At 39.8% G+C, this 12725-nt stretch overlaps 1 protein-coding gene across 2 annotated transcripts in view; it reads left to right on the forward strand.

Annotated features, from left to right (window-relative positions):
* The window catches only part of LOC138843009 (complement factor H-related protein 5-like), a 90628-nt gene extending 78130 nt beyond the window's left edge, over window positions 1-12498 (forward strand). For both annotated transcript variants that reach the window (XM_070054917.1, XM_008268719.4), the window contains 2 exons: window positions 3081-3263; window positions 7223-12498. In XM_070054917.1, the coding sequence (XP_069911018.1) occupies window positions 3081-3263; window positions 7223-7419 (380 nt within the window). In that variant the 3' untranslated portion in view covers window positions 7420-12498. The remainder of the gene's footprint in view (window positions 1-3080; window positions 3264-7222) is intronic.
* The last annotated feature ends 227 nt before the right edge of the window (window positions 12499-12725 follow it).

Below are 12725 nucleotides of genomic sequence, written 5' to 3' on the forward strand. Positions count from 1 at the left end.
TGATCCTAAAGTTCATATGGAAACATAAGGGAGCATGCATAGCTAAAGCAATCTTTTTTTTTTTTTTTTTTTTTTTTTTTTGACAGGCAGAGTGGACAGTGAGAGAGAGAGACAGAGAGAAAGGTCTTCCTTTGCCGTTGGTTCACCCTCCAATGGCCGCCGCGGCCGGCGCACCGCACTGATCCGATGGCAGGAGCCAGGAGCCAGGTGCTTTTCCTGGTCTCCCATGGGGTGCAGGGCCCAAGCACCTGGGCCATCCTCCACTGCACTCCCTGGCCACAGCAGAGAGCTGGCCTGAAAGAGGGGCAACTGGGACAGAATCCGGCGCCCCGACCGGGACTAGAACCCGGTGTGCCGGCGCCGCTAGGCGGAGGATTAGCCTAGTGAGCCGCGGCACCGGCCCTAAAGCAATCTTAAACAATAAAAACAAAGTGGAGGCATCACAATACCAGACATATTACAGGGCAGTTAAAGCAACCTAGTACTGGAAAAAATAAAATAGACCTGTGGAACAATGGAACACTTTAGAGACCCCAGAAATGAATCTATGCATGTTCTTCCACTGTCTAATATTTGACAAACAAGCAAAAACCACTCCTAAAGTTAGCTAAAGACCATCTCTTCAACAAATAGTATTGGGAAAATTGTATCTACACATGAAGAAGTATTAAACAAGACCCATATCTTATACCCTATACAAAAATCAACTCACAAGGGTCAAGGATATAATCCCAAGACCTGAAACCACCAAAACACTAGCAGAAAGCAAAGAGGAAAATCGCAAGACATTAGTCTGGGCTAACAGTTCTTGGATATAACCCCAGAAGCATAATAGCAAAAATTATCAAATGGGATTACATCAAGCTAAGAGCTTTTGCATAACAAGGGAACCACTCAACAAAGTGAAGAGGCAACAAAAAGAATGGGAGAAAATATTTACAAACTATTAATCTGAAAAATGATTAATATAAAAAAATTTGGGCTGGCGCCGCGGCTCAACAGGCTAATCCTCCACCTAGCGGCGCTGGCACACCAGGTTCTAGTCCTGGTTGGGGCGCTGGATTCTGTCCCAGTTGCCCCTCTTCCAGGCCAGCTCTCTGCTGTGGCCTGGGAGTGCAGTGGAGGATGGCCCAAGTGCTTGGGTCCTGCACCCCATGGGAGACCAGGAGAAGCACCTGACTCCTAGCTTCGGATCAGCATGGTGTGCCGGCAACAATACGCTGGCCGCGGCGGCCATTGGAGGGTGAACCAACGGCAAAGGAAGACCTTTCTCTCTGTCTCTCTCTCTCACTGTCCACTCTGCCTGTCAAAAAAAAAAAAAATTAAGGAGCTCAAGAAACTCAACAACAAAACAAATAATCCAGTGAAGAAATGGGCAAAGGACATGAACCGGCATTTTTCAAAGGTTGAAATCAAATGGCCAACAGACACATGAAAAAATGCTGAAGACCACTAGCTATCAGGGAAATACAAATAAAAACTACAATGAGGTTTCACCTCTCCCCAGTGAGAATGACTATCATCCAAAAATAAAAAAAAAATAACAAATGATGGTGAGGATGCAGAGAAAAAGGTGGTGGGAATGTAAACTAGTACAATCACTATGGAAGACAGTATGAAGATTCCTCAAAAATCTGAAAATTGGTCTACCATATAACCTAGCCATCTCACTTGGAATTTACCCAAAGGAAATGAAACCAGCATATAAAAGAGTTATAAGTACCTCCATGTTTACAGCAACTCAATTCACACTAGTTAAGGTGTGTATTAAGCCAGATGTTCATCAACTGATGGCTGGATAAGGAGAATGTACCTATACATGATGGAATACTACCCAACCATAAAAAGAACTGAAGACCATTATTCATTGTGAAATACACCAGACCCAAGGAGACAAATGTCATATGTTTTATTTGATTTGTAACTAATATAGATAGTACACAAATGTAAAGCATGAGTATAATTGAATCTTGAGATTTAATTATTGTTTATAACCTTTGTCTATACTCTTGCAGAACAGTGGTATTTCTGCTTTCTACTTGAACTCTTTATTTAGTGGAGGCAAAGAGAGTGGGAAGTATCATTATTGGCTTAAAATTGTATATATGAAATTCATGTAATCTATACTCTATTTTATAAAAAAAGAAACCATGTGGAATGACAACACAGACCAGGGAAGATAGGAAGGAAGAAAGTTTACTCTGAAGGGAATAGAGAAATGAGACAGGCTGGAAAGTGGCTGTGGATACAGGGAAATTTTACTTTGCAGAGTTGTGACATTCTAGCCATGTTTTCAGGTTGATGAATGATTCAGTAGAGAGGCAGAAAATGATGCTACAGAAAAAGGGGTATAATTCATGGAGCAAAGTCTTAGACTAGTCGAAAGAGGAAACAATCAAGTTCCTACATGAAGGAGTTAGTCTGAGAAAGTATGGACAATAATTTGATGAAACAATAGGCAGAACAAGTTATTTGGGACAAGATTACCTATTTAGCAATTCCATATTAACACCTTTAGTAATACATCAGGGGAGATGTACCAATAAATGGAATGTATCAGTCAATCTTAGCAAGAAATTGAAACATTTAGGACAAGGGAAGGATGCCAATAAAACTTATACTAAAAAAAAAAAAGAATGAATATATAAGACTATGTCTGTAGTTCATTTTTCAGTTATGACCATATATGACTAGGTACATGATATTTGCATAAAGTAACATTTGCTTCTGATAATAGAAATGGGGAGGGTGTTATTCAATTCTTCTTTTTCTCTTTGCGTAAGAATTGAATATCAAGGGAATGTGCAAAAGTAACTACACCAAGGTTTGCACATTTACCCATCATGCTTTAAATAAAAAGATGCTTAATACACATATGCCCAGTATATTATGTAAATTTTCGCTTTGTCATAAAAGGAAGTGCTATAATATGTTCTATCAGCCTGTACCATGTAAATTCTGTAATTGGTTCTCAAATATCATAAAATATTGAAGGCATATTATATGTAGTGCTTTATCGATATGATTTTACTCAAATAAGCATGCTGATTTTCTCCCCACAAATAAATGTTCTTTTCCAGACTCTACACAGAGTTGTGGGCCCCCTCCGTCTATTGACAATGGTGATATCACCTCATTCCCATTGTCAATATATCCTTCAGGATCAAGAGTGAGATATCGTTGCCAGTCCTTCTATGAACTCCAGGGCTCCAGAGATGTTATATGCAGCAACGGACAGTGGTCAGAACCACCAAAGTGCCTAGGTGAGTGCTTAATATTCTCCTGTAGTATGAGATGGAATATTTGTGGCAGAATTTTCACGGACTAATTTCACAGGATGATATATTTAGTAAAATTTCATTCTGCTGGAAACTTTTCTTGCCAAATGTGAATAATAAGAAAAAAATGTTTGAAAATATGCTTTATACAAAGTGGGGAAAAATCTGTAAAAACTATAACCAAATTTCTGAAAGACTTAAATACCATAAGGTACATTATTAAGCTTCATAAATAATATCCAAATTGTATAACCATGGGACCTATTGGCACCCAACTAGATTCTATCATGTTGTAATCACCTTCTTGAGTATTTTCCACAGAGAACAATTTGCAAAACATTGGTCTAGGAAAGTTATCATTTACCAATAATAAGATTCTACTTAGAAACTTGAAGTTTTATCTATCAAAACTCTTAGTCACTGTTACTGGCCTTCCATCTGTGTGTTGTTAGGATTTCTAGCAGTAAAGGCACAACAAACTGAGTTACCAAGCTTTTCCCAGATCTTCGGTTAACTGAGGACATCAGTGCATAACATTCAGTCTCCTCCAAACCATATGAACCTCATGGCATTAGAAATATGAACATGGTCAATCTTTTATGAAAAATTGGAGGGGTCACATTCAAGGGCATAATGGAAGATTCTTTTACTGGTGTTAACAAACTGAAGGGGGCAAAATGCGAAGAATATGAGTCTCAATAATAATGACAACAATAGCAAAAACATGAAGCCCAATTTATTCCAGGCAAGCAGATGGAAACCAGCACTTCCATAAAGCACTGGTGTTTTCTGGTGTTCTAAAGAACACCGGGTAAATGAGGGCCTGAATAAGGACTGTTCCTGCGACAGTCTCCAGATTTGCCAGCGCCTCAATCCACAGGGCTAGACCAGCCGTTTCTTTCAGACTTGAGACCTTATCCTTCTGACAATGTCACTTTCCTACACCTTCTGTAATGACAGGTTGTCTCTACACTCCGGTCTGTACTGTGCCTTGTCACTCATCATTTTCTGAGTCCTCTTTCCTACATATCATCACAATAACGTAGGAACTGAGGAAGAATATGGCAGAGGTAGCATTGAGTAATTTTTCTAGAATGAAGAAAGGCTAGGTTTCAAAGCTAATTTCTTGAATGGAGGTTACAATTACCAATAAGTAGATAGATTCTGTTATGTAAGACATTAAATATAGCAAAGTTTCAGGTGTTCCAAGGATTAAAAATAAGTAGAAATTATTATGAGAAGACAACATAAAATGAATTTCCTGAAGAAAGGTAAGACCAGAATTACAATGTACAGACTGTATGCCATATTGACAACCAGAGTTTATAGGAAGGGTATTGCAGTAAAAAAACAACGCTTTGAACACCAGCACAAACATCAACAAAAGCTAAACAAGCAAACAAAAAACTTACCATAATCTTTAGACTATTTAAAGGAACATGATCAAACAATTTTCTGTAGGGTAGAAGAGTCAACACAAAGAATTCAGGAGAAGCAATTTTTCCAAAGCCAGATGTAAACTTCATTGGATAGTTCATTTATTTAATGTAGTAGGGAGCAATTAAATATTTTAATAGCAATCTTCTGATACAGTGTTCTAAAGGGATCGGCTAACTAAGAAGACCTGAATGTAATGTAATAAGAAAATGCAACTTGAGGAGATTGTTTAAGGCCTTATAAGAGATGGATTGTAGTCTTGACAAATGAGCAAGAAAACTTGGAGCAAGAGAAAAAGGATTTAAAAAGTAACATCAAAATTCCTCAATAAATTCCGGGGTAAATTCTCAAGTGTTCAACATGTAAGAATTCCTCTACATCAATTAAAAACCCAGTAGAAAAATACATAAAGCACACATAAAGAGAAAGTGACCAGTGTAGGATGAGTCAACCTGCAAAAGTGCTTATGTCCACCAAGATGAAATTCCAGTGAGAAGACAGTGCTGTTAGGAGACTGGCAAAAGGAAAAATACATCCATGATGTGCGCACACAGCAAAGAAAGCATTCCCACACTCTTGTTGAATTTATAAATGAGTCCAGACTCTCCAAAGCCTCACATTTTAAAGGCAAACATTTTTTAACCTAATGATGTTATTCCTGAAAAACTATGCAAAGAAGTGTCCAAGAATGTGTGTGTAAGGATATTCATCTCCTCATTCTAGTTGCAAGAGATGGAATCTGCCTAAGTTTCTATTAATAGTTTTATGCAGTTGCTAATAATTTATATCTACAGATAAGAAACTGAGGCACAGAAAGTGTGAGTATAATATTCAAACTCCACATTTGGTAGAGCTAGAATTCAGACAGAATTCCATGTGCCTAAGCCCTATGTTATGCAGTCTCTCATGTCTACAAAAAAGCCAGGGAGAAAGAAAGTAAATTCCACCTGGACAATTTGTCATGTATATCTAGAAAATAGGACAGGAGCTCAGAAGTAAGTGGAAAAATGGAATTAAAAATAAGTTTATTTTGGTGCCAGAAAAATAAAATTTATTTATAGTTTCTTCATAGTATGCACTTTCCATGAAATTTTTGAAGACCTATGTTCAATGAACTTTTTGAAGTCCCTTAGACTTAAAGTCCATGAACATTTTAAAGACACGTGTCCAAAAAATTTTTGCACTGAAATAAAATTAACTATTGATTTTGTTTCCCATGAATTTTTTTGAAGTCTCTTGGACTTCTCAATGTACATGAGGCTCTCCTGGGCATGAATAAATCTAGGTACAAAGAGATGTCCCTGTGTGATGTCTGCTTCCTAGGACAGATGCTGCAATTAAGCTCTGGGCTTATTTCAGCATCTTCTGAAGAATTCCTGTATCAGGGATTATGGTTGAAGAGAACATGCTGAATGTGCTACTATCTCTCATTAAAAAAAAAAAAAAAAAAAAAAAAAAAAAAAAAAAGTTACCTCAAGCAAGAATGAGTGGAGTCAGTGGTCACTGGGGGAAGATAACTGTTCTCCATAGAAATCATTTTCCCAAAAGTTAAGATCCACTGGTACAAATTTCAGTCTCATTGATAACAGTCTTCTTCAAGAATGTGCCTTTTGAATGTTCAAAGGGATGATGGGCTTCGTCACTCCCTATACTGTGCATGTCATAGACAGAAAGAAATTGATTTAACTGTGGTATTCGGACAGATGTTAAAAGATTTGCCATGTTCAGACTGTGTATACTGGGCAATTACTAAAGTAAAAGAGAGGCCGCGGCTCAATAGGCTAATCCTCCACCTTGCGGCGCCGGCACACAGGGTTCTAGTCTTGGTCGGGGCGCCGGATTCTGTCCCTGTTGCCCCTCTTCCAGGCCAGCTCTCTGCTGTGGCCAGGGAGTGCAGTGGAGGATGGCCCAAGTGCTTGGGCCCTGCACCTGCCTGGGAGACCAGGAGAAGCACCTGGCTCCTGCCATCGGATCAGCGCAGTGTGCCGGCCACAGCGTGCCAGCCGTGGCGGCCATTGGAGGGTGAACCAATGGCAAAAAGGACGACCTTTCTCTCTGTCTCTCTCTCTCACTATCCACTCTGCCTGTCAAAAAAAAAAAAAGTAAAAGAGAATCCTGAGTTAGGAACAGAAAGTGCAGAAAGTGAACAACACAGACCCTGGGAAAATGTTCTAATTTAACCCTATTTGTTGTATGACTTCTGGGTCAGTGAGGCACAATTGCAGGGGCCCATACTCGGGCTCGAAAACACTGCCTTTGCCCACATGACTTTGAGGAAACCTCTCAGAGCCTCCCTCTCTCCTGGTGTAGCCCTGGGCAAGTAATGCAGGATATACATAGACAACACATACATGGGCTGAGAGCAGGACTTGGTGTGACTCAGCAAATAGAGGCTGTTAATATTCTTTCACTATTTCATCATGTCCTTAAATGCAATTTCACTATTTTATAAAAAAGGAAGGAACTATTATTAGTTACTTATTTTATTTTACTATTGCTTCTTCCAGATGCATGTGTAATATCAGAAGAAAATATGAACAGAAATAACATACAATTAAAGTGGACAAACAACAAAAAACTTTATGCAAAAACAGGAGCCATTGTTGAATTTGAGTGTAAATTGGCACATAAAGCAAAGAGACTGTCACCATCATTTCAGGCAATCTGTCAGGAAGGGAAATTTGAGTATCCCATATGTGAGTGAGAAAACCACAATTTCACTGAAACTATTTTGACCGTCGTCATAAATGCATGTTTAAATGTCCCCTGTGTGGACACTTGTATTGTCATGGCCTTTATTCTTTTAAGTGTCAACTCATTTTCATCTAGGACTCTGGGTTTTCAGAAGTTCAGAAATGTATGAGCTGAGAGATCGGTGCCTCGCTCACTTGGAGAGTCACCCTATAGCCAGGGAAATCACAAAACGGCTCTCTTGTTTATCAGGATCTACAGAAAGAGCATTGTCCTTAGCAGCAATTCCTTTCCTAACCTCTTCTATCTGCCTGAAAGTTTTAACATAACTCTGAAGTTTTCTGACTCAACTTTATTTCACAGGACCTAGGGAAGTCGTGGTAGTCTCTGTCTCCATGTCATTACCACTATGTACGTGCAAAAACTGTCATGTTTCGTGATTGTAGCAAGCACTCATCCAGTGTGATGACTCTTCAAGTCCTCTAATGTAAGCATAGCTGCCCTGCACATGTTGACTATTGCTTAAAGAGTTAAATAGATCATCTCCAACCAGTGGGAGACTTTGAAAGGTAAACAATTGTAGTGTGGTGATTCTAGTAAAGGGATAAAGGGCTCATATGAAAAAGGTGATTATTAAGGACGGGCAGTGGCAAAGCAGTTAAGATGCTGCTTGGGGTGCCTGACTTCGAGTTCTGGGTCTGTGCCTGATTCCAGCTTTCTATTGATGCACACCCTGTCAAGTGACGGGTGATGAATTAAGTACTTGGGTTCTTGCCACTTGCGTGGGAGACTTAGACCGAGTTCTTGGCTCTTGGCTTTGATCTGGCCAGGCCATGACAGTTGAGGGCATCTGGGGAGTGATTCAGCAGATGGGAGCTCTCTCTCTGTCTCTCTTTCTGAAATAAGTAAGTAAGTACATAACTAAGTAAACAAATAAATAGGAGATCTTTAAAACTGATTGTGGAGATCATTGTACAGCTCCGTGATTATACTAAAATTCATTGAGCACTTCAAATGTGTGAATTGTAAGTTATATAAATTATGTCTTGATAAAGCCACTACCAAAAACTTTCTCAACACTTAAAAATCAAGAGAAAGACATAATAGAAATTAAAAATCAAAAATAATATTTAAAAAAGAAGGCTTAGTATAAGAATTTAGAAGGGGGGCCAGCACTGTGGCATAGCAGGTAAAGCCGCTGTCTGCAGTGCCAGCATCCCATATGGGCACCAGTTCAAGACCCAGCTGCTCCCTTCCAATCAGCTCTCTGCGATGGCCTGGGAAAGCAGTAGAAGATGGCCCAAGTCCTTGGGCCCCTGTACCTACATGGGAGACCCGGAAGAAGCTCCTGGCTCTGGGCTTCAGATCAGCTCAGCTCCGGCCATTGTGACCAATTGGGAAGTAAACCAGCAGATGGAAGACCTTTTTCTCTATCCTTCTCCCTCTCCCTCTCCGTCTCCCTCTCCCTCTGTGTAACTCTGACTTTCAAATAAATAAATAAATCTTTAAAAAAAGAATTTAGGGGTCGGCACCTTGGCTCACTTGGCTAATCCTCCGCCTGCGGCGCCAGCATCCCATATGGGCACCGGGTTCTAGTCCCGGTTGCTCCTCTTCCAGGCCAGCTCTTTGCTGTGGCCCGGGAGGGCAGTTGAGGATGGCCCAAGTGCTTGGGCCCTGCACCTGCATGGGAGACCAAAAGGAAGCACCTGGCTCCTGGCTTCGGATCGGCACAGCACGCCGGCCATAGCGGCCATTTTGGGGGTGAACCAATGGAAGGAAAACCTTTCTCTCTCTCTCTCTCTCTCTCTCTCTCTCTCTCTCCCTCTCTCATTGTCTAGCTCTGCCTGTCAAATAAAAAAAAGAATTTAGAAGAAACCTATCTGAGGTTGAATAATTTAAGAATTGTGACTCATACTTGCTATCTATTGAGGCAGCTGACCTGTCTCGGAAAGAGGACATAGCAGTTTTATTTATGCTTCTCAGTTCTGAAAGGGAAATCCTGAAGAGAAATATCACCTAAAAGTGTCAGAAGAGTGAAATATGCATAAAATGTTTTTTCTGAGTACAAGATGTAAAAGTATTTTAAACTTGGATTTTTCCCTCCCATTTTCTTAGAATGTGTTTCTGACTTTCTCAAGTTACTTGGGGGCACATGATCTAGATGTTTGAGCAACAGCTCAAGGTTTGTTGATAAGGTTTGCTCTTCTTAGCTTATTGTTCCCCTTGTAGATGAGAATGAAGTTAGGAAAAACAAAAGGAGCAAGTGTGGAAATTCTAGAAAACATTTCTTTAGTGATAGTGCTCAGTGCCGTGTGTACTGCAAGCACCTTTCTCCTGGAGGGTGGGTGGCATTTCACTTCCCTCTCTCCCAAGTCTAATACGGCTTCAAAGAGACTACTTGGAAGCTTTGATATTTATTTCATGGATCCATGACTTACTCACACCTGGGGGAAATTAAAGAAAGGAAGAAGGAAACTCAGAAAGAAAAGGAGTCACGACAAAGGAGGGAGCAATTGTCTTGGAAGGAACTTAAAGGGACTTTATTCAGAAGTCACGTCCTGTAACACACTCTGACAAGGAAAACCAGGCAGGTGTTGGAATGCAAAGGATGAACCAGGTTCGAAAGAGTTGTTTTTATTATCTGCGCTTGTGTTGCTCTGGCTTTTCTGCTTCTAATAACCCTAAAAGGTCAAGGGCTGCAGCTGTTAAGTTTGAGGGCAGAGCTTGCAGGGTTATCAGGTGTCAACGGTGTGCCCATTTCCACTGTACCCTTTCACTTCGTAGGAAACCAATGTGGAAAAGGGGGCGAAGCTTCACTTCAAAGCAACCTCAGGACCTTGATCATTATATTGAATTGTGCTACAAAGTTTTTTGACAAGAAGGTCTAACAGGTCAAGATTGCAAATTTCATATTGCACCACAGATCTGTTAATGAACAGTGTAGCTGTGTAAAATTAAGATATAGTATTAAAAAAAAGAAAGACTTGGGGCCGGTGCTGTGGTGCTGTGGGTTAACACCCTGGCCTGAAGCGCCGGCATCCCATATGGGCACCAGTTCGAGACCCAGCTGCTCCACTTCTGATCCAGCTCTTTGCTATGGACTGGGAAAGCAGTAGAAGATGGCCCAAGTCCTTGGGCCCCTGCACCCACGTGGGAGACCCAGAAGAAGCTCCTGGCTCCTGGCTTCACATCGGAGGATTTCTAGCCATTGCAGCCAATAAGGGAGAGAACCATCGGATGGAAGACCTCTCTCTCTGCCTCTCTTCTCTCTGTGTAACTCTGACTTTCAAATAAAGTAAATAAATCTTTTGAAAAAAAAAAAGGAAAGGCATATAAAATTGCTGACAAAACATTTCTGAAGCTAAGATTGAGCCTCAATAATGAAAGAAGAGTTTGAGTTGTGCCATGATGTTTTTTACCTTCAGTCTATAAAAAAAATAAATAAAACCTGTGTGCTGTTACATTTGAACAGGACAAGTTCCCATAGTATATTCATATTGAATTCTAAAGAGCAGCAAGATAATAGAGGCTCCTTTCATGAAATTCTCATCCTGCATTGCACCAGTAGCTATTTTTAATGACAAGAATGTGAACAAATGCTTGAATAAACATCTCTATTCAACAATTGCTGAAACACCTAAATTTATCAATTAGCCTTTAGCCTATTTGTTGTATTAATCTATTTATCCAGCTATACAAACCCATCTATACTTTCATTAAAGCAAGTCAAGTGAAGTTACTGACATCATGACAATTCTTCATTTCAAGTCAACATCTTTTGAAGTCATCGGAATGGGAGTGTTTCCTTCAGTAGCAGATTCGTTCACTTTGGTTTGACCGTTTTGTTGAGGTCATACTTTTTTTTAAAGATATATTTATTTGAAAGGAAGAGTTACAGAGAGGCAAAGGCAGGGAGAGAGAGAGACAGAGAGACAGAGAGTCAGAGAGAGAGAGAAAGTCTTCCATCCACTGGTTCACTCCCCAAATGGCCACAATGGCCAGATCTGAGCTGTCCCCAAAACCAGGAGCCAGGAGCTTCTTCTGGATCTCTCACACAGGTGTAAGGCCTAAGGACTTGAACCATCTTCCACTGCTCTCCCAGGCCATAGCAGAGAGCTGGACTGGAAGTGGAGCAGCTGGGACTCAAACTGTCGCCCATATGGGATGCCATCACTGCAAGTGGCAGCTTTACCCACTATGCCACAGCACCAGCCCTAGAGAGTATCTATACATTTTTGAAAAATATCCTCAAAATATGTGAGGGGACAGTAGCATACTACTGAGACATTAGGAAATTATAGGGGCAAAATTTATAACACAAAGAAAAGTCAGAGAAATATCCCAGCATTTGAGAAGGGCCTTTTTCATCTTGAAGCAATTGCTTATTTGAAAGTAGTAATAGAAAGACTAAGTTGAGGATAGTTGTCAACAGACCCAGGGCTTAAAAACCAAATTTCTTAAACATTACTTAACTGCTGAAACAAATGCCCATCCCTGTTAATATCTTACATGTTTTGAGAAGTGTCTATTTGTCTCTATTATAAAAAATTAACTCACACCTTCTTTCTCCCTTCTTCTTCCTTACCTGTCTCCTCCATCACCTAATTTTGAGGTCTTCCTTGGTGCATATATTTGTTCTTTTAACACATTATGCCCCATCATCCTATATATAGAATATCTATAAAGACTTATTGAGCAATAAATGCACCACTTATAATAACTTTAAGGTAAGTATTATATCATTGAAATATTCAGAGTTGAAAACTTAGGACTTAATGGATTAAATATTTTTAGAATTCTAGTAATCCATGTCAGCCTACAGTTTTGTATCTGACTCCTACCTATTACATATGATGGAAGGAATGAAGGGAAGTACAAAGAAGTAGGAAGGAAGGTAAAAAGGAGGGAAGTGAGGAAGACAAAATAATCAAAGAATAATATAACAAAATATGTTACCTCCAGCTTGTGAAATGCTATTCAAGTATTTGTATTTATATGTTGATAGATATATCACATTCTAGGTGAAAATGTAAGTGCTAAAACAATATTTTTTTCAATTTCTATTTAATAAATATAAATTTCCAAAGTACAACTTTTGGATTATAGCAGCTTTCCCCCCATAACCTCCCTCCCACCTGCAACCATCCCACCATCTCCCACTCCCTCTCCCATCCCATTCTATATTGATTCATTTTCAATTATCTTTATATGCAGAAGATCAACTTGGTGTATACTAAATAAAGATTTCAACAGACTGCATGCACACAGACACACAAAGTATAGAGTACTGTTTGGGTAGTAGTATTACCATTAATTTGC

The sequence above is a fragment of the Oryctolagus cuniculus genome, chromosome 13 (genome assembly GCF_964237555.1).
Source record: "Oryctolagus cuniculus chromosome 13, mOryCun1.1, whole genome shotgun sequence".
Classification (NCBI taxonomy): domain Eukaryota; kingdom Metazoa; phylum Chordata; class Mammalia; order Lagomorpha; family Leporidae; genus Oryctolagus; species Oryctolagus cuniculus.